Source organism: Mustela nivalis (genome assembly GCF_964662115.1).
Source record: "Mustela nivalis genome assembly, chromosome: 15".
Lineage (NCBI taxonomy): Eukaryota > Metazoa > Chordata > Mammalia > Carnivora > Mustelidae > Mustela > Mustela nivalis.
This window is the reverse complement of record NC_139034.1, coordinates 26,989,114-27,017,030: the sequence shown is the minus strand read 5'-3', so window position 1 is coordinate 27,017,030 and position 27,917 is coordinate 26,989,114. Positions and strand designations below refer to the sequence as shown.

Sequence of the window (27,917 nt, the reverse complement as noted above, 5' to 3'; positions counted from 1 at the left end):
GTTGGTTTAGAAGCAACCTCATAACACTTGCTCGGTATTTAAATAGTTTTTAAGTGTACACATGTGGTGTGTATGTGTGTTTCTAATTCCATTCTTCAATTAAGAGGATCTTTGGGGGGAAAAATTCTTAATGAGTTCAGAAAACAAACACACACTGAGGGTTAAGGGCTCAATAAGCAATCATGGACATTGGAGAGGGGGTCCAAGGACTAACTGTGTCCAGGGAAAACCTTATAGAACCCCAGTGTTGCCTAGTTCTCACTAAATTATATATTTCTTGAGGACAGATGTCTGGGTCTTGTCTTGTCTTCAGCAAGCCCAACAGGTTGGGGAAGAACTTCTGCTAGGTTTTAAATTTTTAACAAACTATTAGTATGGTGGGCATCAGGATTAGAAGGGACTGGCAACACAGGAAGAGGGGGGATTTGCACATAGGGGAATCCAAACATGAATTTCAATTCTTTGCTAATGTAGACACCCAGGCCACATGGAAGTTGCTGTGAGTCCAGGGCTTGTAAAAGAAAAGATGTATAAAGGGATATAAACGGTTGATTCACTAAGGTGGAGCTAGGAAAATAAGATCTGTAGTGAGGCCAGTCTAGTATGAAGAAGGAACTGGAAATGGGGTGCATGTTTGGACGAAAGTTTTCAGAGCCAGACTGAAATTGAAAATCCCAGAAAATTACATACTTTGTAGAAAATATCTGTGACCACAAATCAAAGAACAACTCTACTACGTGCATGATACAACACACACTAGCCATGTTTGAGATTTTGTTCCACTGGGATCCCTATCAACCTTAAGGATATCTACCACTGGCCCAACTTACCCTTGAGACCTCTTTAACTTTGAAGGGTGTGTAACACCCTTAACAACTCAGGAGGCAAAAATGTTCTATAAGCATGCAACCCCTCCAGCCTCTAACCGGCACCTCATACAACTTGGGGCACTTGAACTTTTGTGGAATTCAAAAAACAGAGACGTCCTGCTGTTTTCATATGTATGCAGATCCAGCAAGAGCAAATAGTTAATGATTCTCAGTGTTATTTGATGAGGATGGCATTTTATATCCCTAGTGCTCAAGATAATTCTAAAAATAAGTATTCTTATCACCATTTTACTGTTTAAATAGTCTCAGACTTATCAAAGGTCACAAATCAATTTAAATAACAGCTGGGATTTAAATCCAGCTCAAAAGTCCAGTAGGCTATTTTTTTAAAACAACATTTAAGGTTACATTTTCCTTTTAGCCATGTTAATTACAGGAAGAGACAACAATGCAGGAAAGCAAAATGCAAAAAAGCAAAAAGTCAGAAAACAAGGAAAAAGAGCCACATCTTACCTGCCACATAACCGAGAGGCTAACAGCGAAGTGAATGAGCACAGTCAGGAGAGACAGAGGAGCGAGGGGCCAGGAGCTCAGAGCTCAGCTGCCTGAGTCTGACCCTAGCCTTCCTTCATCCCTTAGTGCGTTACCTCTAGCTGTCTCTGTGACCTCGGAACTACAGAACTACTCAGAACCACTCAGAAAAACTACCACAGAACGTCAGTACTCACTCTGCTTTCTCCAGTATGCCTGACTGCAAACACTTTCAGGGAACCACACTTACAAGACGAGGCAGGACACAAGGAAAGGTGGAAGAGGTTCTGGAACCCTCTACATCCTCCTGAATACAATGTGAATGAGTCATTGCCATTCACATATAGAAATTCACATATTCTTCTCTAAGAAATGTCTGGGTATCAGAGGTTCATAAGGGAAGGAGGGCCAGAAAGAGATTGTTTGACTCAAGAAAAGATCCCACATGAAACACTCCAGGCAGTTGGGCACCAGTCTCTAGAACTCCACTGAGGAAGGGTATATGTGTCATTGTTAAATCTGTATGTACACAATTATATGAATATATGCTTATGTATTAATACATAAAATTGAGGCTACCATGGGTGAGACTATATATTTTCCAGTTACTAAAATTAAAATTTTAAAAAGTGTCATTTTATACCACAAAACAAATGTGGTTTTTCAGTTTCTCTAAGGCAAAGAGTAGGTTAAACCACACAACATCAACAATGATATTAACCAGACGACAACAGTGGTGCCCTGATGACACATGGCTTTATACTCTAAAAAATATTTTCACATATTTGTTTAAATATCTGCCCTTCTTAAGTGCTGTGAATTTATTGAGGGTATGTCTGACCGTCTTGGATATGAATTCCAGCCACGTCTGAGCAAATCTGAGCCTCAGTATTCTTAGCTGCAGATAAAATGGGGGTAGTGAGAAAGCTGATTCTAAAGTTTTGCAGGAAGGCCTGAAAACTAAAAGGATTTAAAAGGCTAACATCAGGGGCTCCTGGGTGGCTCAGGTCATGATCCCAGGGTTCTGGGATCAAGCCCCATGTCAGGCGCCTAGCCCACGGGAAGCTGGCTTCCCCCTCTCCCAATCCCCCTACTTGTGTTCCCTCTCTCTGTTATTCTCTGTCAAATAAATAAATAAATAAATAAATAATTTTTTTTTAAAGCTGACATCATAAATGTTTGAAAAGGAATGACTAGGAAGACAAGTGTGACTCATTAGGTCCTAAAAAGCGTCCCAAATAGGTAAGCAGGGAACTTACTATGTCCACCACTTAACTGATAAGGAAAACTAACCATTAAAACTAGTGTCCATATTCCCTCAAACCCCACTCCAACCCCTTCAAACTGTTTTTTCATGATGTTTCACCAAGGTCCAGAAAGAGCTTCCAGAAACTATTATTCAGATTTTATCTACTGGGGGGGAAAAAAAAAAAAAAACTAACCAAAACTCAGGCATTAATTCAAGCACTGATGAGGCCAACTACAGGCCTGGGCTGTGTGTGCAACACACGGACCTCAGGCTCCGGAGCTACTCCAGCTCTGGTGTTGACGGTGTACTTTCTGGGAAATTCTGAACAGATGTATTGCCTGTTTCCTTCTCTTGATCACAGTAAGGAAAAGTATGAACTCTTCCTGAGAAATGGGATGCAGTATATCCATTATTTGTTTGGGAGGAAAAGTGAATAAAGTTAGACTAACTAGTCTCAATATATACATACAACACATGTTGTTTTTGACCTACGACAAAATAAAATTTAGAAATTCACAAACTCTAAGACCTCTCCAAGAAGTACTTTGCAGTTATTACCTCAGAAAGCTTGTTTGCAGTCTCATTTACAACAGCTTTACTATTAACCATTTTAGAGAATTCCGTGGCTTTTAACTTAGGTCTATCACAAAAACGGTTCCATCAGACTTTTATCGAATCAATAGCATTTTTCTGCTTCAGAACCTTCTCTGATAATACTGTATTTCAAGCCCCTCCCATCAAAGACATTTTGTACAACAGGCCTGTCACTATCAAGCAACTGTCAGTGTCTTCAAATATGTTTTTACATTTGAATGAAACAGTCTAAGTCAGAATCATAAGGTCACCATTCCCTTATATCATTTGCCGGAATTAAAAGAACACAATGGAAGAAATGTCACACAAACACTAGTAACTTAGATAATTATATGACAGAAGTCCATGACCTTGGAATTATTTTTGCCCATTATTATTATTGATAAATTCCACATGGTTGTCAGATTTGGTGAAATACCACAGTTACTATTTTATCATACAAAATTGTATTCCATAATGGCTAACAAATGTAAGCTTTTGCCTAGAATTAGAGGTATAATCAGCTCAACATAAAACAAATATATCCCTTTGAAAGACTTAGGTGTAAACGCATGTTTATAGCATATGCTACCCTATAATGCACAATAAGAACCTGGTACTAAAAATAATCTTCAGGGGTGCCTGGGCAGCTCAGTGGATTAAAGCTTCTGCCTTCAGCTCAGGTCATGATCCCAGGGTCCTGGGATCAAGCCCCGCATCAGGCTTTCTGCTCAGCAGGGAGCCTGCTTCCCCCTCTCTCTCTGCCTGCTTCTGCCTATTTGTGATCTCTGTCTGTCAAATAAATAAAATCTTAAGAAAAACGAATAAACAAAAATAATCTTCAGGAAAAAAAAACGGAGGTAGTCAAAAAAACTCTTCTTAAAGCAACAATGTACAGTCAAGTAATATTTGACAAAAGAACCAATACTCAATGGAGAAAAAAAGTCCCGTCAATAAATGGTGCTGGAGAAATTAGATATTCACATGGGAAAAAAATGAAAATGGACCCATATCTTAACACTATTCACAAAAATTAATCCTAATGGGTTAAAGACTTAAACAGAAGACCAGAAACCACACAACTCTAGAAGACAACATAGCGGGAAAAGCTCTTTGACATAGGTCCTGGCAATGACTTTTTTGCATATGACTCTTACAGCACAAACAACAAAATCAGAAATCAACAAGTGGGACCACATCAAACTATAGTTTCTGCACAGCAAAAGAAACCATCAACAAAATGAAAAGACAACCCATGGAATGGGAAAAAATATTTGCAAACCACATACCTGATAAAGGGTTAATATCCAAAATACATAAAGAACTCCTATAACTCAATAGTAAAATATCTAAATTTATATTTATACACATACAATTTTTAAAAAGGAAAGAGGAGATAAACAGACACTTCTCCAAAGAAGACATCTAAATGGCCAACAGGTACATGTGAAGGGGTTCAACATCGTCAATACCAGAGATACGCAAATCAAAACCACAACCAGGTATCACCTCAGGCCCATTAGAATAGCTATCATCAAAAAGACAGACCAAGTATTAAATAACTTAAATCTCAAGTAGACCCAAAGTGTGATTTGACAGATTTTGGGTCAATACATTGTTGGCAATGAACAGGTACTCATTTACAAATGACTTTTAGCTTGGTTCTTACCATCCTAAACCAGCTACTATAAATTTCCCCCCTTTTTAGAATAATTCATTTGAATTCTTTCTCAAAATAATCCTAAATTTAAAAGTGGGACTGCATGGGGTGCCTGGGTGGCTCAGTGGGTTAAAGCCTCTGCCTTCAGCTCAGGTCATGATCTCAGGGTTCTGGGATCAAGTCCCGCATCGGGCTCTCTGCTTGGCAGGGAGCCTGCTTCCTCCTCTCTCTCTCTCTCTCTGCCTGCCTCTCTGCCCACTTGTGATTTCTCTGTCAAATAAATAAAATCTTAAAAAAACAAAAGTGGGACTTCAATTAAAGGCTATAGATATAGATGTCTATGTCATATGTGTGTGGGTGTATGTTCACAAAATACTAAGTAAAAAATGTAAGATGCATGTACTACTATTACCCCCTGTTCCTGTACCTGTCAATAAATAAGTAGATACAGGTACACATATATGGCAGGGGCATATGGTTGCTTACATTTTCTTCCTAATACTTTCCTTTACTCCCCTTGCCTCATCGTAAATTTGTTCCATATAATGAGCACAATCAGAGCTTGAGAAGGAAATAGCTGGAACTGTGCTCCGACAGATCACCTGGCTGACACAGTTCCCTCAGCCACTCAGAGAGCACCAGACACATCTTGAGTTGGGAATTCTACTGAATATAGTAATTTTGGCATCAATAATACCCTGTTGTATTTCTACAGTACTCCACAAAGTGCCTTCACAATCCCAGGAGGTGGGACCGATCATTCCAATTTGCAGTGGGGAATGGGAAGCTGGAGGAGTCGGAAACTCACCTGCCACGTCCCCCAGCCTGGCACCAGAAGAGCATGGATCTGCATCAGACACTCAGGGCCACAGCCTTTACCCTGACCTCTACGTAGGCCCTCCCTCCTGAAGGGCTCCCCCAGACAGGTTCAGGTGGCTCCCCTAGTCATGTGAGATTAGTATGGCCAGTAAAGATGAGAATATTTCACATTCAAATAGGGTGGATTTTGTAAAGCCATTGTCTGAACATTTTAAAGAAATGTCAGGCATTTCCCCCTTCCAAATTTAATATTTTGCTGAGACACTCAACTAAGAAATACAGAAGCTGACCATGCACTGCATTAAAGAAACTCATAAATTTCCTTCAACGGATGTAAATCTTTTGCAGAGTACATTTCAAAATCTTCTTTTCACAAAATTTCCTTTAGCTTTGGGGACTTTTTAAGCCATTAAAACCAGAAGAAATAAAAATAACTCTTAAAGGAGCAAGAGACTTGTGGAAATTTTCTTTTGTATCTAACCAGTATTTGTGTCCATCTGCTTTTATCACTAAAAAAGACCCCACACAAACGACGTGGAAATGCCACGAAAAGGCACCATTTTTATGAAACGTTACACTGCCCTACTTTTGAACATGATCTGACGTTTGGGTTAACAAAACTTTCATTTGCTTAAGAAAAGCAGCTCGTTTTGCAGCAACATGCTCAAAATATTTATTTAGTCAAATGTGGACATTAACAATATAAGGTACACATTCAAAAAAAAAAATAAGAGGAGAGGAAAATCCATTTTTGTCTGAGTTGCCTTCTGCAAAACTTCTGCTCCACAGAGGCTTACAAAATATCCTAAAAATAAGCAACAAAACCAGAGAGTTACCGTGATAGACTTTCGTCTCTGGAGATCCACCTTGCCTCTGGCTTCCTTCCCGAGACCGGCTTCCCTGAGCCCCAGTTCGTAGGACATGGGAGAAGCCTCCATCTGCAAGCCCTGGCCAACTCCCCCTCGGCTTTTTACCCCTTTAAGCAATTGCACTGACCTGATTGGAACGGATTCCCCATGTTCCATTCAAAACCTTCTGTGAACACTCTCCTTCCTCCTCCGAAGTCACTGGCCTGCTGGAGCCCCTGGCCCCAGGGTTCCTCCTGAAGGACCACCGCTTGTGGACGGACACCAGGGTCACCTGTGCGTCACCCAGGGTCGCCAGGAAGGACGGCTCAGGGCTCCTGGGCGTCTCACCCCCAGCTTCCTCCATCGCAGTGTCCAGTCACACCTTTACCCACCATTCGAGCAAGCAGTTCACCCTCACCACACTACCTGGTCATGGGAGGAGCAAATGCTTTAAAAGTGTCCCCCTAAGTAGCAGGGGCAGGCCACCTGCTGTGCTCAGTCCTGCAGAGTCCCCTCTGCTCCAGAGCCAGTTCAGTGAGAGGCTGCCAGCCAAGTCCAGCAGCCGGCTTCAGAACTCGGGCAGGCTGCACGCTGCTGGATATATATTTGCTCTTGTTTACCTACATCCTTCCAACCAATTGGCACCCTCTCACTCATCACACTGCATTCGGCACTGGGAATCTTTGCACACGGCCCCGCGCGTGCCCTCACCCAGCCCTGCCAGGACACCGGGCCAGCATGTGCGGGCGCCCAGCACGTAATCACCTCCCAAAGCTGAGCACAGTTTCCTCTCAGCCATGTGCACTGTCAGAACTCCAGCCTTGAGGCAGGGGAGAAACGACACTTCATTTTATTACCAAACTTACAGGGCTTTCTTGGAATAATTTCAGCTGCCTCTTCCATAGCTCCAGAGCTGGCGGGGTGCAGCACACTAGGGGAGAGAAGTATTTCCTAGGCAACATGACTTGCATTTTCAAGAAGGTGTAAGAAAGTTCCATGTTTCCTGCAGCTTTGTTTTCCCTTGGACCAACTTGGCTTGACTTCGGTGAGGACGGACTGCAAAAACTCACTGGATAGCCTGGCTCATCCACTCCTTAGTGGTTAGGTCGGCACCGCCACGACCTAACCCACAGCTCAGGCTTCTCAGGCTACCCGCTGCTCCAGGAGGATTAAGAGAATCCAGGCGGCCTCGCGCTCTGCTGGGCAGCACTGTCTCCCCTCCTGCCCCCACAGGCTCGCTGCTGGGAAAGAGGCAACCTCACCCTCCAGGGGAAGGCACAGCTCTGCCAGCCGCTAATCCTGGCAACGCCGCCCCCTCCAAGTGTGCATGGGAGGAGTGTCCACACTGCCGACTGAACCGGGTGAGTGAAACGGACACTGTATTCTTTTGCTTTCCTCTCCTGGAATGAGCGTGCCCCTGGCAGGGCAGGGTGGGGTCACAGTGGTGTGCCCCTAGAGCACTTAGAGCCCATGGCCTTCTGCTCCAGGGGACCGAGGATTCTGTCTCGCAGTGATCCTTCCTCCCCAATTAAAACAGCCACTGCTGGGTGCCTGGGTGGCTCAGTGGGTTAAGCCGCTGCCTTCAGCTCAGGTCATGATCTCAGAGTCCTGGGATCGAGTCCCGCATCGGGCTCTCTGCTCAGCAGGGAGCCTGCTTCCTCCTCTCTCTCTCTCTCTCTGCCTGCCTCTCTGCCTACTTGTGATCTCTCTCTGTCAAATAAATAAATAAAATATTTAAAAAACAAAACAAAACAAAAAAACAGCCACTGCTGCCCCAAGAAGTGCTGCCCCAGACATCTGTTCTCTCTGAGGGAAGGCAGTCTCACCACAGGCCCCCCAGGGCCACCTGCTTTTCTACCCCTCATTTGCTCTGTGGGGACTAGACTGCTTCTGAAACATGCTCAGGGCTGCCACCTCCCAAGTGTCTCGCTTGGCTTCGTATCTGCCCCGTGCTCAGTCAATAAAGAACCTGCCTCCATTTCAAATGAATGACCAAAAAGGTATGGTACATTTGATGCTAAGTGCTTCCGCGCAGGCCGCAAAAGAGCCAGCTTGGAGGAGTCTGGGATATCTGGGCCTGCTCTCTGGCCATCACTCACCTCCTGCCTATCTAGTGTCTCCCTGTTTCCTGACAGGCTCCATCAGGATCTGTGTGTGCCTTCAACCACCGCACAATTCCTTCGTGTGCATTGTAAACATATTCTCTGGAAAGCTGCGGCTTATCTTTTTAAGTGCAGATTTAAAAAAAAAAAATTGTCATTTTGGGTAGAAAGCCTTCCCCAAAGGTGTGGTTTATCTTTCTGCTGTCTTTTAAAATAGGAGTCACTGTCCAGGTTTCAACTTTTGCTTGGTGATAGGGGGGTCACTGTAAATATAAACGCTTCTGTGCTACAGTTTTGGATGATTAATAAGGAAAATATGTTGGAATCACACATCCTCATTGATTCTGAACAGTCTACTCTGTTAGCACCAGAGAAAATTTGAATACTTTACTGTAAAATATTTTTACTTCTCCTAACTGGCCACTCAGACCCAGAACACAGCCAGAGAAAGGAGGCTGGGGCCAGGTTATAATAGGGCTGAAGTTTAGACTTTGTCCTGCGGACAGGGGAGAATTGCCAGTTTTTAACGCAAAGGACTTACATGATTTATATTTGTGATTTGGAAATACGGTTTGGGCAGGCATGAGAACGAAGACTCCAAGGTCGGGTGGCGGGGGAGAGGTGGCTATAGGGTTACAAGGAGCAGAGAAAATGAATAGCAGGGTAGGATTAAATAAATGAGGGGGCCCTCCAGGCTCAGTGATCCAGCGATCCGAGCTCGAGAGGACCTGCGGGGCACACTGCCCTTTCCAGTTTGGCAGAGATGAGGAGGCACGGGGGGAAACATGTCTGGGGTGGAAATGGTGGCTTCTCCTTTGTTCCCACAGAGGCTAAGAGACTCGCAAAACAGCCAAAGCATGAACCACTTTCCCAGGCTGAGAACGGAGTCCAAACTCTCTTTCTGGCACCTCCCCCTTTCCTCACACCTGACCCCTGGGCTCCCCTCCTCTGCCCTGCTAATCCTGCTTATCCTTTAAGTCCCAGTCTCCGTGTGGCCTCCATTCACACCAGCAGGGCTCTGTCCCTTATCTGAATTCCAGTGCCACCAATGTCAACACCACAGGCCTTGCAGGGACAGAGTCTCCGAGTGACTGGAGGTGAAGTCTTCTCCCTCCACAGAGGCTGCCTCCAGATCAGTCCATCCTTGCTCCTGATGCCTAGCATGCGCCTGTACCACAAGACACTGGAAGCCACTGGAAGACAAGGTTCTTCTGTCTTCCCTAACACAGTGACAGACAAACCTCATTCCCCGGATGTCATATACAGGCTCACTGAGACCAAGCACAGCAGATCCCAAGGTGCTCTCCCACCTAGGATTTCATGGTGGGTTTTGCCCCCTCGCCCCAGGGCAAGGGCAACTTTGGCTCTCATATTCCTTCTGGAGCTAAAGGTCTTTAAGGGTCTCACTTCAAGGGTCACACTAAATTACCTTTGCCTCTTACAGGTGCAAATTATATCAGCTATTCTCCAAAATAAATTCATCCTACCCACCTTCCCAGTTTCTGTGGATCCTTCTTGCATAAAAATAAAAATCCCTTCGGTGTCCTAACCAATCCTGTTGCAACCTGAGGAGCCCAGGCCCAAAGGCAGATGGGCAGCTCATGTTTCCATGAGCCTCTAAGCCCGACAACATTCTGTGGAGGAGAGACATCTGGTTCCAGTATTTCAGCACCTGCCGGAGCTCACCAGCTCACCCTGGGTGGAGAGAATGCTGGGCCAGTCCTCCCAGGACAGGCAGAGGAGCTGTGGATCCTATGACAGGACAGGACCACAGAACCTGACACTAAGCCTCACCCTGGGAAGGAGTGGCCCGGAAGGTTCCCAGACAGAGAGCGTGAGCAATACAAACAGCCCATCCTTCACAACGGAGGCGGGATGCTAATACACGAGTGTATTCTGGGGCCTGAGAGCCAACCATTTACGCCCTATGTGCATCAGAAGACACAAGACACTTTCTGCCCTCAGGAGTTTGTTAGCAGGTTAGGAGAGAACAGTAGAGGACAGTGTTAAAGTATAAAAGAAATCCTTCCAACATTAGGCACCTGGTGTGGGAGGGGTTGCTGCAGGCCAGTCGGCGGGAAGGACGCAGGGGCTGCTCCTCACATGCCCAGGAACTGGGGGTTTCTGAGACTGAAACAGCTCAGCACAACTTCTGAATTAGTTTATTCACAGGAGAGGAAAGAAGGAAAACCCTGGCTGGATGGCCTACAGTGAGAAAAATTACAATGGCTCTAAACCATAAAGAGACTGGGCAGGGCCAAAAAAAGAAACACTTGAGACCATCAGAATAAAAGGGAATGTCTTCATTCTAGGGTTAATCACATGCACCTCAACTTCTTTGGCTGCCCTTGCCATCGGAGACCCACCGGGCCCAACTCCAGCCCTCATTCCTTCTATGTTCCCACAGACTCCAGGTCTGTCTGCTCCCAGCTAAATGCGGATGAAACCCAACACAGCCAGGTTGCCTGGCCATGCTGCCTTGAGTCTAGGAACCTGGAGAGAGCCCTTGGTGCCGCCAGCAGTCCACCTGTGCATCTCCCTCGTCCTCTCCCTCTCCGCTATTCTAGAAGACCCGCCACACGTCCGCCTCTCCCTCCTGCTCCTCTGACCTCCACTCCCTACCCCCACGCCCACGGATGAGCCTGCCAACATCTCACCCACCCACCCAGCCACATCCATCCCTCCCTCTGGCTGCAGGGAGAACTGTCCTTGCCCCCCAGGTCAGGCCCCAAGTACCTACCCCCTCCTGGCTTTCCTCTAACAGTGTCCCCCCCCGACCCCCACCAACTCCTTCTCCAAGGCCTTCACAGGAGCCTACTAGTAGTCCCCAAAGTCCTTCATGCTAGAGTGGCTTGCTGCTCAGCCCTCGCTTGGATCCTGTCCCTGTCTGTACTCATTCCTTGGTGAGCTCATTCAGTCCAATACCTACAGCACCTCTACCCAGTAACTCCCAATTCCACACGGAGGGATCCGAGGGCCCCACCATCCCCCGCTGGATAGCTGACATGCACTGCGTGCGTTACCTTATCTAAACCTGAGCTCCCAGCACGCTGTCCCTTCCCTGCTTCCGCCAGTCTTTCCCATCTCCATCCTTCCACCTGCCCTGGGAAAACCTGCATTAAACCTTGACGAGAACCATCTCCTTTCAAACCTATAGGCAGATGGTCGGCAAATCCTCTCAGTTCCATCTTGAACTACATCCGACCTCCAGTCACTTCTCAGCAGCCCCCCCATAGCCCTGGTCCCAACCTCCAGCATGCCTTACCTGCACTATTCAAACAACCCCCTAAGTGACCTCTGGCCTTCTTCTTGGTCCCTAGAGTCTCCTCTCGACACCCAAACCAGAGAACCCCCTCGAGGGGAAGTCAGATGACCGCAGCTGGCTTTCCAGCCGGTCCTCCCACCACTCACCCCTCACTCACTTAGCTAAAACCATTCGGGTCCTGCTGTTTCTGCACTAAAGCAAGGCTTGCCCCCCACTTGGGGACTCGCCCCCCCCCACCTACTCTCTGGACCTTAAAAACAACCTTCTCCCAAAACCCCTTGTCCAGATGGCTCACTTCCTCACCTTCTTTAGGTCTTTGCTCAAATGTCACCTTCTCTGTGGCTTGACCCTAATTACCCTGTTTATATTTCATACACTCTCACTCCCTATGGTCCTTTCCTGCTTATTTTTCAGAGCATTCAACTATCATCTGATACAGTAATATATATTTTATTTGTTTATGGACCGTCTCCCCAGTAGGATGTAAGTCTCCCAAGGGCAGGACCCCTTGTTTGTTTTCTTTTCTCACCTCTTCCCAGCACGACAGCAGCGCTTATATTTAAGCTTCTCGATAAATATTTGTTGAAGGAATGACACAGAAAACAAAACAAAAATAACTTACATATTTGCTTGCTATAAAATAAAACAGGGACTACTCAACTTGCAAACAAGTATTCAACGTTCAGAAGGTGCCCCATGCAAAGCTGGCTCTCTTCTCCATTGCTTACTCTCTCCCCCTCCAAGCCAAGAGTCTAAACTCAATTACTATGGAGAACAGGCACTGACCTTGCTTAAAAAAAAAAAAAAAAATTCAACAGAGTACATCTGAAAATTTGATTGGCTTTATTAAACGATCCATGCACGGGGCAGCATCCCCTTGATCAAGCAGAGGGGTGTTCCCAAGAGTTGCACAAAATGGAAGATTTTAAGGGAAGAAGAGTGGGTCATGAAAGTTGTAAGCAAAAGACAAGACTGTTTCAGGCAAGATCACTTTCCCTTAGTGGGAAGAGCAGAGGGTCTTACTATGCAGACTACCTCATTTGCCTTTAGGGGGATGGAGAAGACCCCTGTGACAAATTACGTTGTCGGTGCTTATCAGAAAACTCTTAACTAACACCTTCAGAGTTGTACTCCTGCAGGAGGTTGAAACCGCAATTAGATTAGGTACCAAACCTGCTAGTTTATAGTGAAGGGGACTTAACCTAAGTGATACGATTTTGATCCTGTTGTTTTCTTTTTAACACATTCCACCTAAGTGAGGCTCTCGGACTCTAGAGTTTCCAAGAGTATGTTAGTAGCTGGAGTTTTACACACTAAAATCTTCTAATTTAAAAATGTTGAAGGGTGCCTGGGTGGCTCAGTGGGTTAAGCCGCTGCCTTCGACTCAGGTCATGATCTCAGGGTCCTGGGATCGAGTCCCGCATCGGGCTCTCTGCTCAGCAGGGAGCCTGCTTCCCTTTCGCTCTCTCTCTGCCTGCCTCTCTCTCCGTCTACTTGTGATCTCTCTCTGTCAAATAAATAAATAAAATCTTAAAAAAAAAAATGTTGAAAACAGACGCTGAGTTCTGGCCAAAGAAATACAAGGAAAAGCTGCTTGTCGGAGCTCCTGAGGAGGTTCCCCAAAAGAGAGAGTAGATTGGTCCTTACCCCTTCCTCATTTCTGCTGTGTGTGACATAGATTAAAGGGCTGGAGTCCTGGCAGCCTTCTTAGGGCCATGAGGTATCCATGAAGATGAAGGTTGCGTCATAGCTTTCTAGAGCAGACAGAAAAGAAGTCTGTGTCCCTGATGACCCTGGAGATGCCACACCAACCTGAACACTTGCCTCCAAACTTCACTAATAGCCATATTGTTGGATTTTCTGTTTCCCATAGCCAAACATAATTCTAATACAAGTGTCAAATGCAGTAGAGGGGAGGGACTTCTGGCATGGCAGTGTGAGCTGTGCAGACCAACTCCCCAGTGAAACTGGTGAAAATTATTTTAAAGAAACCAAACAAACAAGGAAAGGCTCTCGAAATGATCCTAAAAAATACAGCAAATGAAAAAAACCATTTATTCAAGAACACCTCTTAAAATTTGGTAAGAGCAGCAAGAGTCGATGCTGTTTGAATCAAGACCATACTCCCTTTTCTGAACTTACCAAGGTGGAAAACTCCACTTGATTGGTGCAGCCAAGAATACAGGGATCCCTCTCCACCCAGCTACCAGTCAGTGGGCTTTCTTCCCAGGAGGGGCAAGATATCAGCATTTCTCACCCTGGCCATCTCATCCTGGAGGCTAAGTTATAGGCTAATGCAGCCAAGAGGTGGAGGGTCCCTTCTTCCATCTCATCCCCACTGATGGCATGAAGGCTCTACCTTGACAATGGTGCACCCAGAATATGGCACCCCAACTGACCTTGCCAGGACTCATAATGTGGAAGAGAGGAAAACAGAGCAGAACTGAGGGTACTGCCTGCCCCCTGCTGCGGCGAATTCCCTTTCCCAAGCACTCAGCTCCTACAGAGGGAGAATCACTCAGAAAGAAGTGTGACATTGTTCTCATTCCCAACTCAACCCTTGGTTCAGAAGTTCTGCCTGGGTGAAAGGCAACTGGATGGAGAATGGTAGAACCACTGGACAAGTCTAAACTATAGGCTGGCCAATTTGCTGGAGTAACAAGGAGGGGTGGGGTGGTGGGGGTGGAGAGAGCCAAGAGGAGCACGGCCTGAGGTCAGAACAAATCTCAAAACACTGAGCTCAGGGAGCCTGGGTGGCTCAGCTGGTTAAGCCACTGCCTTGCTCAGATCATGATCTCAGGATCCTAATATCAAGCCCCACATTGGGCTCTCTGCTCTGCAGGGAGCCTGTTTCCCCCTGTCTCTCTGCCTGCCTCTGCCTACTTGTGATATCTCTCTCTCTCTCTCTCTCTGTCAAATAAATAAATAAATCTTTAAAAATAATAAAGTAAAATATAAAAAACACTAAGCTCAAGAACATCCCGTCAAAGGGCAGTGGTGGTGAGGAAGTGAGGAAGTAGCAGTTTCCAGAATCATCTAAAATGTCCAGTTTCTACCCCAAAATTGTGAGACATGCAAAGAAAAAGTATGATCCACACATCAGGGGGAAACAAAGCAGCCAACAGAAACTGCCTCTGACTACAACTGGTTGTAGGATTTACTATACAAAGACTGAAACCATTAAAACAATTTGAACTAAAGGAAGGGATGATGACATGTTGCATTAAATAGAGAATGTCAATAAGGAGACAAAAAGTATAAAAAAGAACAGAATGGAAATTCTGGAGTTGAAAAGTATAGTAACTGAAATGAAAATTCACTAGTTGGGTCCAACGGTAGCTTTGACCTGAAAGAATTAGCCAACAAGAAGAGATCAAAGAGATAATGTAATCTAACAACAGAGAGGAAACAAGAACTGAAGAAAACTGAATAAAACCTCATGAAACAGGGGCGCCTGGGTGGCTCAGTTGGTTAAGCATCTGCCTTGGGCTTGGGTCATGATCCTGGGGTCCTGGAATTGAGCCCAGCATTGGGCTCCTTACTCAGCAGGGAGTCTGCTTCTCCCTCTCCCTCTGCTCCTCCCACTGCCTGTGCTCTCTCTTCCTCTGACAAATAAATAAAATCTTAAAAAAAAAAAAGAACAAGAATTCAAGAAACTGAGCCTCACAGAGTCAATGAGGTTGCAACTCACAGAAAGTTTAAAGCTTATTTCTCAGAGAACTGCTTCCCCCTAATCAGCTATTGTTGTCTTTTCAGAACCCAGTATCTAATCCACTTGTGGTCTCCACAGAAGCCTGGACTCAAGGTTAACTGATGAGATGCCAGCCTATGAACAAGCAAGGCCCTGTCTTCCTTACCCAAGATAAGGAGCCCAAGACCCCTTGCAGTTTATACCAGCTCTTGGAGCATACACACACCCCCTCTCCCTGTCCTAAGATAACGTCCTAACATCAGGGGCTCAATTTTGTTTCATTCTCATATTGTCTTCCCATAAAGTGAACATGGAGCATACGTTACGTATATGTTTGCTCAATACACACACTCCATCGTTCCTCATGAAGAGTCATAAGTTTCTCCCCACCCTCATCAATATGTAGACAATCTCAACCCCTAAATGTTATAAAAAACTTATTCTGTCCCCCTTCCAGGAAGTGAGTTTCAGGATTGCCCTCCCAATTCCTCATCTGCCTGCCTCTTGAATAAACCCTTATCTTGCTGCAAATCATTCGGGGCTGTTGGCTTTGTTGCACATCAGGCAGACAGGCTTGGTCTTGGTTACACTCATGGGAATTTGGGACACCACTACCCAGACCACATATGTGTGATGAGAGACCAGGAGAAAGGAACAGGAAAAATACTCAAAGAAATAGTTACTAAAAGCCCCAAATTTATTTATTTTTTAAAAAGATTTTATTTATTTATCTATTTATTTATTTATTTATTTATTTGACAGACACAAGAGAGAGAGAGATCACAAGTAGGCAGAAAGGCAGGCAGAGAGAGAGAGAAGGAAGCAGGCTCCCTGCTGAGCAGAGTGCCCGATGCAGGGCTCGATCCCAGGATCCGGAGATCATGACCTGAGCCGACGGCAGAGGCTTAACCTACTAAGCCACCCAGGCATCCCTGAAAACCCCAAATCTAATGGAAAAAAAAATAGCCTATATGTCCAGAAAGTTTGATAAACTTTAGATTCAAAAAACACAAACAGACTAAAAATAAAAGAATGGAAAAAGATGTAGCAGGCAAACAGTAACAAGAAAGCTGATGTGGCTAGGCTGACAAACTAAACAGACTTTAAAACAGTGTTACCAGAAACAAAGAGGTACATTTTATAATGATAAAACCTGCCACCGGGAAGATATAAAAATTATAAATATACACATCTAAGAACAGCACACAAAATACATGACAAAAAAACCTGACAGAAATAAAAAGAAAAAAAGACAATTTCCCAGGGACAGTTGGAGACTTCAACCCCCACTTTCAATAATGAACCAAACTGGGCAGAGCATCAACAAGGAAACAGGTGATATTGTGATTTATAATAAGAAATATCTATTTGGGGAGTGCCTGGGTGGCTCAGATGGTTAAGCATCTGTTTTCGGCTCAGGTCATGACCTCACAGTCCTGGGATCAAGCCCCAGGTCGGGCTCTCTGATCAGGGGGAGCCTGCTTCTCCCTCTCCCTGCCACTCCCCCTGCTTGTGCTCTCTCCCTCCCTGCCAAAGCAATAAATAAAATATTTTTTAAGATAAGGAAGAAAGAAAATAGGAAAGAAGGAAGGAATAAATAAATATTTGGTCTCCTAAAGCCCTTGGAAATTTCTAAGTGATGCGTGATTAAAGTTCTCTCTCAGACCCTGCCCAATTTAGCACTTCCATCTAACTGTTCCGGAGTTCTATCTTTTATAATACACTGATGTAAGTAAGTACTTCCCTGAGTTCTGTGAGTCACTCTAGCAAATTAATTGAACCCACGGAGGGGGTTGTTGGAACATCCATCCTATGGTCCTTCAGACACATGGGTGACAATGTGGACTGGGGACTGGTGTCTGACGTGGCAGGTAGGAGGGGAGAATATAGGACTAAGCCCTGAACCTGTGGGTTCTGATGCTATCTCCAGGTAGAGAACTTAAGGATGAAGTTAAATTGTAGAACACTCAGCTGGCTCAAGAATTTCTTGCTGTATTGGGAGCCTGGGTGGCTCAGTGGGTTAAGCCTCTGCCTTTAGCTTGGGTCATGGTCTCAGGGTCCTGGGATCAAGCCCCGTGTTGGGCTCTCTGCTCGGCAGGGAGCCTGTTTCCACCACTCCCCCATCCCCCGCCTGCCTGTCTGCCTGCTTATGATCTCTGTCTGTCAAATAAATAAATAAAATCGTATTTTTTTAAAAAAGGCAAAAAAAAAACAACAAAAAAAAACAATTGCTTGGTGTGGACAAAAAAACCCAGACACTGGCATTGGTATCAGAGTTGCAAAAGGGAAGATAGGAACAACACTATAAACCAATCAGACCTCCCCGATATAGACAGAACCCTCCACCTAAGAACAGTATAATAGACCTGTTTTCGAGTGTACATGGAACATTCTTCAGGATATACCATAGGCTAGGCCACAAAATAAATCTCAATAAATTTTAAGAAATGGAAATAATGAAAAGTTCAACCACAGTAGAATGAGCAACAGAAAGAAATCTGGGAAACTCACAAATATGTGGAAATTAAGCAGGACACTCCTTAATAACCAGTGGGTCAAAGAAGAAATCAAAAGGAAGATTAGGAAATACTCTGGAGACAAATGAAATGAAGACACAACATACCAAAATTTATGGGATGCAACTAAAGCAGTGCTTAAAGGGAAACTGATAGTCCTCACTGCCTGTATTAAGAAAGAAGGATCTCAAATCGATAACCCAACCTTCTGCTTAAGACACTGGAAAAAGATGACTAAAGTAAACGTAAAGAAGCAAAAGAAAATTCTATTAGTATCCTAGTATTGCTGTAACAAAACACCACAAATTGAGTACTAGAAATTTATTCTCCCGTAGTTCTGGTGGCTAGAAGTCAAAATTTCCCTTTTTGGAGCTCTGAAGGAGAATCTGTTCCATGACTGTCTCCTACTTCCTGGTGGTTGCTGGCAATCTTTAGCATTTCTTGGTAAATGGAAGCATCCCTCCAATCTGTTTCTATAATCATATGCCATTCTCTTCTCTGTGTCTTCACATGGCATTCTTTTAAGAATAGCAGAAACTGGATTTAAGATCTACCAGAAGGCCATATGACTTCATCTCAAGGTAACTAATTACACCTGCAAAGACCCTACTTCCACAGAAGATGACACTCACCGGTACGAGGGCTTGGGACTCCAATCTATCTTTCAGGGGACACAGTTCAACCCATGATGCAAGAGAATAAAGGACTAGAGTAGAAATTAATGAAATAGAGAGTAGAAGAATACAGAAAACTGTCAAAACCAAAAGCTGATTCTTTGAAAAGATCAACAAAATTGGTAATCCTTTAGCTAGAATGACCAAGAAAACAGAGAGAGAAGACTCAAAGTATGAGAATCAGAAATGAAAGAGGGGTTATTATCACTGATCTTGAAGAAATAAGGATTATAAAAAAATACCAGAAACAACTATACGCCATTAAATTAGATATCTTGGATGCAACAGGCCAATCCTAGAAAGAAAAACTACAAAACGAAATAGACCATCTGAATCAATTTTCAACAAGTAAGATCTTGAATAATAATTGGAAATCTTCCCATGAAGAAAAGCCCAAGTTCAGATAGCTTCAGCACTAAATACCATCAAAGATTAATTGAGGAATATACAAAATGTTAATAAAGTCTTCAAAAAAAAACCCCAAAAGACAAAGGAATGCTTCTCAACTCATTCTATGCATGAAGCCAGCATTACCCTGATACTAAAACCAGTCAAAGACATCACAAGAAAGCTATAAACCAGTATCTCATGGGAATATGGACATGAAAATTCCTCACCTATATTAAAGGAAACCCAGTCCAGTAACATATACAAAGATTACATGCTAAGACCAAGTGGGATTTGTCCCAAGAATGAAAGTCTAGTTTAATATCCAAAATCAATTAATGGAATGCACCACATCGAAAGAATAAAAATCAAAAGATGGACATCCCAATAGACACAGAGAAAGCATATGACAAAATCCAAAATCCTTTCATGATAAAAACACTTGAGAAAATAGGAATTGGGAGGGAACTTCCTCAACCGGACAACGGGTATCCATGAATAACCTTACGCCTAACATCGTACTTTATGGTGAAAGACTGGAAGCTTTCCCCAAGATCAGGAACAAGACAAAGATTTCCGTTTATGGAAAATCTTCATAGTAGGGAAATCTAAAGAGCTAGAAAGTAGACTCATTGTTGCTTAGGCGTGGGGATCATGGGGAGGAAGGGAGTGAGAGCTGAAGGTGTAGGGTTTCTTTCTGAGGTAACGAAAATATTCTAAAATTGTCTGTGGTTGATAAATGCATGTATCTGTGAGTTACATCTCAAGAAATTCTTTTTTTTAATGTAGTAGAGAGACTATTAAAAGAAGAATTGGGGAGGATATTCCTTTAGCATTCATGGAAACCTAGAGGTTCCAGGTGAGTCGGTAAAATACTAGGAACAGAAGTGGATAGAGAGCCAGTGTACACCAGCAGATTGCTAGTAGCTGCAAAATCCCACAAACCACCCAAATCCTTCAAGGAAAAAGGGTTACTGATGCTATATTCCCACAGTGGCATAATGCATAGTGACAAATCTTAGAAACTCAATGTCCAGTGAATTAAACTACCGGGACTACACCAAAATAAAAAGTTTCTGTGCAGCAAAAGAAACCATCAAAAAAACAAAAAAGCAACCTACCATACTGAAAAAGCAATCTCCCATACTGAATGGGAGAAGATAGTTGCAAGTGACATATCTGATAAAGGGCTAATATCTAAAATACATAAAGAACTTACATAACTCAGGGCACCTGAGTGGCTCAGTCAGTTAAGCGTCTGCCTTTGGCTCAGGTCATGATCCTGGTGTCGTGGATCAAGTCCCATATTGGGCTCCCTGCTCAGTGGGGATGCTGCTTCCCTCCTCGCCCTCCGCCCTGCTTATCCTTGCTCTCGCTTGCTCTCTCTCAAATAAATAAAATCTTAAAAAAAAAAAAAAACTTTAATAACTCAACACCAAGGAAACACATAATCCAATTAAAAATGAGCAGAGAATTTGAGCATTTTTTCAAAGACATACAGGTGGCCAACAGACCCATGAAGAGATGTTCAACATCACTAATCTTCAAGGAAATTCAAATCAAGACCACAACAAGATTATCACCTCACACCTGTCAGAATGGCTAAAATCAAAAACACAAGAAACAAGTGCTGGCGAGGATGTGGAGAAAGGGGAACCCAGGCCCATTGTTGATGGGAATGCAAACTGGTGCAGCCAGTGGAAAACAGTATGGAGGTTCTTCAAAAAAATTAAAAATAGAAATACCATGTGATCCAGTAATTCCAGTGCTGGATATTTACCTGAAGAAAAGTAAAACATTAATTTGAAAATAGATATGCACCCCTATGTTTACTGTAGCACCATTTATAAGAGCCAAGATACAGGAGCAAACCAAGAGTCTGTCCATAGATGAACAGATTGAAGATGTGGTGTGTAAGTGTGTAGATACAAAAAATGGAGTATCAGCCATAAAATGATGAAATCTTGCCATTTGCAACAACATGGATGGATCTAGAGGGTATACCACTAGGCGAAATAAGGCAGCCAGAGAAAGACAAACACCCTATGATTTCAATCATATGTGGAATTTAAGAAATAAAACAAAGAACAAAAGAGACCAAAAAACAGACTCTTAAATACAGAGAATAAATTAATGGTTGCCATAAGGGAGGTGGATGGAGGTAGGTGAAACAGTTGAAATGGATTAAGAGCACCCTCCTCACGATGAGCACTGAGGAATGTAGAGAATTACGGAAACTGACATAACACTGTGTCTTAATTATACTGAATTAAAAATGAAAAACTTTTATTTAAATTAAATAAATAACTTCCCTAATGTAATGCCTAGTGAGAAAAGTTAGTCCCAGAAGACTAAAAATACTATGGAAATTTTTTATAAAGCTCAGAAACAAGCAAAAGTAAATAATATATTGTTCCGGCATTCATATACATGTGATAAAACTTTACAAAAACAAAAAGCTGGGTTACAATAAACAAAAAACTGTTTTTTTATTTATTGTGATGTTTTTTAGCTATATATCTGGCTGCACACATTTCTTTTATGCTTAATAAACTGATAGAATAATAAAAGAAAAATCTTAAATGGGAGAGTGAAAAGATGCAAATGCAAAACGATTCTTTCGGAAGAAGGGGAGGGGAGAAATAATACAAGAGCTAATGGGAGACACCAAGTAAAGGGAGAGATTTTTAAATGGAGGCAAATGGCATGAATCAATAATTTTCTCCCAAAAGGGAGAAATTTGCGGAGGAAAAGACTGGAGGGGAGAGAAGAGATGAAGTGATGACCAGTATGGGCTCCAGAACACATAGACAAGAAAGGGCAGAGGTCAAGGGTACTCATAACAAAGATGACCTTGAAAAGAAAGCAAGCCCCCTGAGACTAGATGAGGAAGTGAGAATAGGTTGTAGAGTTAAATAAAATTTTGGAAGAAGGTTCAAGGAGGTAGGCAGAAAGTGGAACAAAGTCTGATACAGTAGTGGCAGTTTTCTCAAAGTAAGAACCGAGGTCATTTGTTGAGAATAAGGAAGGCGGAGATGGAGCACAAGGCTGAGTCGCAAAAGGTTGCCAGAGAACAAGTGAAAAGCATTTGTGGGCACAGCTGAGATTAGAAACAAGAGCTAGCAGCAACAACCACGTGGTTGGCTGACTGTGCTAGCTTCTACCACTCTGCTGCAGGAGCAGAGAAGGCAGGCCCCTTGTACAGCACTGCCCTGGGGCAGCAGGGAGAGGAACCCCCGGGTGGGGACAGGGTGGCATGGAGATGCTACTGACTAAACCATTCGGTCTGTCAGGATAGGGAGAGGCCACAGATTGCTGATAATGACAGAGTCGCTGATGGGCAGCTTTTTAAGGCTGTTAAAACACACACACACCATAGAGTTTAGAAAAAAAAAAAAAAAAAATCCATCAGAGACTGAATGGACTATAATTCACCAAAATGTGAACACTGGTTCTCTGTCAGTTGTAAGAATGGACTTTTTTTATTTCTAAAAATTAATAACCTAATGTAGTAAAAGCAAATAATGGAAATTTATAAATATGCTGACAGTCATCCTAAGAATGATAAGAGTAATAGTCAATTTTCCCCTTGGGGCTTTGTTTTCCAAATCTCCCTTATAGAATTAAATTACTTTTATAATAGTAATTCTTTAAAAGAATTCTGAGTGTTTCTAATGCCTGGTGCAGAGAACTTTTGAGTTTCTGTAGGGACTGAGAGGTTTCAACACAACTGATGCATTCTCAATCCACAGATTTCACAATTCCTGGTGTTTTTAAATCATATTTAGCATGTCAGTCACATCACAATAAAAAGTCGCTCTGCTTTGCCCTGGACTTTATCTCATGACCTTTGATCTGCTCAGATTTTTCTCCTTTAACTTAGTTTTTAAAAAAAAAAAAAAGTCAGACATTTGAGAATTTCACCTGGTAATGATTCTAATCCTATAGATAAAAATAACATCGCACCCACTGGAATATGGACACTTTCCTGCTACCCATCAGTGGCATCAGTGACCAGTCATTATGGCCCTGGGCCATCTCCATCCTTCCCATGAAGATAAATGTCAGATAAAGAAGCATTTAAAATCCAATTCTCTTGCTGCCCACACCTTCCATCACCCCCAGCCCCGCATGTCCCCAATTTATCCCCAGTTACTCGTGTACCAGCTACACTCTGTGTGTTGCTGGTAGGACTGCCTGACACACTGACACTCTGACACTGAGAAGTCTAGAAAACCCTTCTCTCCTGACACAACAACTCCACAGAGAATGGGACTCCCAGCTCTGTAGTATTTCAGTCACCTTGGGACTGGGTGGGCTGACCCCAGCAAAGGCCTCTAAGCAAGTCTCCAGCAGCTCACTTCCCCACTGACCCTTCTTTGGAGGAGCACCTCACACTGTTTGCCCAGGTTCCACAAACTCCCCAGTCTGTGGGACAAAGTCCAAAGACCTGAACAACAAGGCCTCCCCCCTCACCTTTCCAGCCCTGCCCAGCCACTCAGAACAAACCCATCTTTCCATTCCTATCCTCTGGACCTTGGCATATGCTGGTCCCTACCTGGGACATCCCTTCCTTCACTCTTCCGTGTGCCCAGCTAACACAGAGCATTTCTCCTTCAACACCTCACTCATGCAACATGTCTTCTTGAAGTTCTTTTTTAGCCCTTACATTCTTGCCTTTGAATACTGTGCTGTGTAGACAACTGTGACTGTCAGCTCCAAGAGCATGTGGGTGGGCCTCTATTCATCTCTGTGCCACTCTCACACTGCTTTGGCTCAGAAACAGAAGCTGCTCCATATTGGTCAGGTGGAATGACCCAGCTCCACAGACCACCACCTCCCCTCCAGCAGCACTGCTTCCCCAGACAGGTTTCTGAAGAGAAAACAATGGCAAGGGAGAGGGAGAGCAGGGAAGGTAGGGAAGAATCTTGCTATAAACCATTTATTCAAGAATGCCTGTAGTGCATTATTATGGGCTATGGAGAATATTTTTTAAGGTACAAACCTGGGGCTCTGGGTGGCTCAGCTGGTTAAGCATCTGACTCTTGGTTTCATTCAGCTCAGGTGGTGATTTCAGGGTTGTGAGATCGAGCCCCAAGTTGGGTTCCTTGCTCTGCATGGAGTCTGCTTTAGATTCTCTCTCCCTCTCCCCTGCCCCTCTGCCTGCTATGCAAGTGCTTACACACACACACACACACACTCTCTCTCTCTCAAAATAAATAAATAAAATATTTAAAAAAAAAATACAAACCTGGTCCCTACTTTTAAGATGCAGAGTTGCAAAAAACAAACAAACAAAACCACTATATTCAAATAAGTTTAAACAATCATACCAAACAGTATACCAGGTGTCATGGAAGTCTGAAAGAAAATACCAACCTGAGAAAGTAAAAAAGGCCTGCCTAGGACTCAATGCCAGATTTGCCTCTTACTACCTATAGTACCTTGGGTAACCTTCTTAACTTCTCTCTGCCTCAGCTTCCCCTTCTGTAAAGATGAACCCTGACCTTGTTTTGTATACTTTCTCTCCTCTCTGCTTCAGCCACTCTGGCTTTCTCTTACTGTTTCTTTAATATTCAGGTTACGCCTGACTTAGGACCTTGACACCTCGTTACTCAACCTACAAGTCTTCTCCCAAATCTGAACCATTCAGGTATCTACTCATACAATCATCTCAGAGAATTTCCTGACACCTAAGATAGGATCTCCCCTCCCATGTTATTCAAAATGCCCATAACCCTCCATTATTCACAATGCTTATTAGTATCAAAAATCACACTATTTGTACACCCTTTTTTCTTAGGATTTATTGATTTGTTTTAGAGATAGAGCAGGAGCAGGAGGGGCAGAAGGAGAGGAGAGAATCTCAAGCCAACTCTGGGCTGAGCATAGAACCAATATGGGGCTGGATTGCATGACCTTGAGACCACACCTGAGCTGAAACCAAGAGTCAGATGCTTAACCAACTGTGCCACCAGGGCGCCTCTTTGTTTACCCTTTTAAATTTCTGCATCTCCCTCTAGGCATAAGTTCTTTGAGGGCAGGGTCTTAGTCATACCCTGATCCCCAGTGTCCAGAATACCAGGCACATAATACCAAAAAAAAAAAAAAAAAAAAAAAGGAAAAAAGGTTAAATAAATGGTGGTAAGAGGAAAATAAGACCTATATCAAAGGGTTTTATGCACACAGGGGGATATAAAGTGCTTAACACAGCATCTAGCAGTGGTAAGCTCAATAACATGGCTAATACTATTATCTGAGTAATCCAGAAGAGGGTGAGGTCAACAATGGGAGAAGCAGTTACCAAAGTTTCCAGGAGAAAGCATCTTGAGCTTGACCTGGAAGGATAAGGATTTTTCTGATGGGTAGAGAGGTGGGGGTGCTGCAAGTGTCTCCCCGTCTGAGACACCCCGCCCTCATGTGTTCTTCACATCTCCATTAAATGCAGAGTCATCACACTAAGAATCATCGATTAGCCAGCCTCTCTCTATAACCATCCATTTATCCACTTACCTTTCATTGCTATACCACCAGAGCCCAAGACAGATTTCACTACAAAAAGGCACACAATAATGTTAACTTGGGAATCTGCAGACCAGCATTTCACTACATGTCTATCCTGAGAAATATCCAAGTGTCAGCACTACAAATCATGTACAAGGATGTCCATTACAGCATGGCTTGTGAGGGGAAGAAAAATTAGAAGCATCCAGAAGGATCACCCACAGGGAAAAGATAAACATACTATGGTATGCACATGGTATGCAGCCATATTGTACAGAGGTTAAACCAAACAAGACAGATGCTTATGTACTAACCTGAAGCAATCTCTAAACACAGTTCTCTTGAAAGGGGGTGGGGGGAAACGTTGGAGAATTACACTATGTGGTCTCATTTAAGTGAAACAAAACAAAAATTTAAAAACCACCCACATACAAAACCTAAAGATTTCTCTAGATACACACATTTTTTTTTAAGAGCTTTTATTTTTTTTTAAGATTTTATTTATTCGTCAGAGACAGAGGGAGAGAGAGCGAGCGAGCACAGGCAGACAGAGAGGCAGGCAGAGGCAGAGGGAGAAGCAGGCTCCCTGCCGAGCAAGGAGCCTGATGTGGGACTCGATCCCAGGACCCTGGGATCATGACCTGAGCCGAAGGCAGCTGCCCAACCAACTGAGCCACCCAGGCGTCCCGATACACACATTTTTTTAAACCACAGTATTTTCAGCTCTTCAACACCATGTTGAAACACAGTAAGTTTTCAATAAATGTTTGCTGAACAAATGAAGACATATGTAAACGAACAGAAAAGGACTAGAGAGTAGATCTGCTTTTCATGCTCAATAATTCTGAACTGTTTGCATGTTTAAGTCACCGCATTAGTTCTTTAAAAAAGAAAAGTTGCAGGGGGCGCATGGGCGGTTCAGTGGGTTAAGCGCCACTCTTGATCTCAGCTCAGGCAGGTCTTGATCTCAGGGTCCTGAGTTCAGTCCCCCTATTGAGCTCCACAGGGGGAACAGAGCCTACTCACCAAAAAAAAAAAAAAACCTTGCAGGACCTGAATACATCATAAAGAGATCCACGCACTCCGAGTAACTTCTCTAGGTAATTAATTTAATCGTTCTAGGCAATTAAGAGCTCTTATACAGCAACTCGACGCTCTCTTTACATCTCCAGCTTCAGATCCCTTAACAAAGATGAGTGGAAAAGTGCTGGGTTTTAAATTGCTCCTGCAAACCCCTTAATGTCATGCGGTTTCCGAGGGTGCTCTTGCTACGATCCCCGACTCCCCTGGGGCTGGGATTCTGGCGCCCTGTCTTTCGCGCGCACGCAGGGTGGCCCAGAAAGGCCGGCAGGTGGGCGTGGAAAGTCCTCCAGATAGGTGTGAGCACACAGCACCCGGGGAAAGAAACTTACTTTCCGACTGGCCTCTTCTCTGGCTGTAATGTCTTTCCTTGTTCAAGCAACCTCCTTCGGGGGAGCCAATTTCTTCGGTGATCGGCCCAGAGCCCGCAGGTCACCTGGTTAGTGGAGGAGAAGCGGGGCGCGTTAAAACTCGGCGAGCAGCGGAGCCGGCTATGGCATCTCCGCGGCTCGGTTCTCTCACCCGGGGATGGGTCTGGGGACCCGCCCCTGCATTCAGACCAAGAAGTCAGCAGCGCTGGCCCTACGGACTGGTTCAAAGTTGCGCGCCACCGCGCCCTGGCCCTTGGGGGGCAGGGCGGGAATGAGCGCAAGAGCGAAGGGTGGGCCTCGGACCCTCACTCACACCCGGAGGCGGCCCGGCCGGTGCCCCCGGCGGGAGCTGGTCCTCCCTCCCAGGTCTCCGCTACCTCGGGCCGGTGCACTGCGGGTCTTCGGCCTCCGGCGTGTGCCGCGAAGGACAGGAGGGCGGGCGAGCGGCGCAGAGCCGGACCGCAGATGCAGATCCCAGGGCTCGCCAGTCGCCGCCGGGGAAGGTGCGGCGTGGCGGGAGCCGGGCTCGGGTCAGCTCCGCGCCTTGCTCCGGAGCTCCGCAGATCCCAAACGCTGCAGCCGCCGCGGGAGTGAACTCCGCACCTGGAAAATCGATCCGAGATGCGCAAGGGCTTCCCATTGGTCTCAACCGCCGGCGGGCTCTGGGAGGGGGCTTCCAATGGGGGAGGGGGCGGAGGGCGGGTGCGCTGCCAGTTCATCACAGGCCACGCCCCCAAGCCCAACTCCCACTGTGGCCCCACCCGTTGGGGGGGCGGGATCCTTGTGCGCCACGCTGAAAATTTGGCTCCTCCCCCGG

General features: G+C 44.5%; 1 protein-coding gene and 1 long non-coding RNA gene across 10 annotated transcripts in view; one reads left to right on the top strand and one right to left on the bottom strand.

Annotated features, from left to right (window-relative positions):
- The window catches only part of ATP7B (ATPase copper transporting beta), a 79,150-nt gene extending 51,284 nt beyond the window's left edge, over positions 1–27,866 (bottom strand). For 3 of the 9 annotated variants that reach the window (XM_082700991.1, XM_082700985.1, XM_082700992.1), the window contains exons 1-2: positions 27,478–27,860; positions 27,062–27,165 (exon numbers count right to left, since the gene is read on the bottom strand). Coding sequence is in view for 2 of the 9 variants with exons in the window: in XM_082700984.1 (XP_082557110.1) it covers positions 6,659–6,874 (216 nt within the window). In the remaining 7 variants the exon portion in view is untranslated. Of the gene's footprint in view, positions 1–6,658; positions 7,101–27,061; positions 27,166–27,413 lie in introns of those variants that run through there. The other 6 variants (XM_082700984.1, XM_082700986.1, XM_082700987.1 and 3 more) reach the window with 5 other exon arrangements.
- LOC309848961 lies at positions 7,233–16,099 on the top strand. Its single transcript, XR_014303376.1, has 2 exons — positions 7,233–7,871; positions 15,634–16,099. It is a non-coding gene; the product is annotated as an uncharacterized lncRNA (long non-coding RNA).
- Positions 27,867–27,917: the final 51 nt, after the last annotated feature.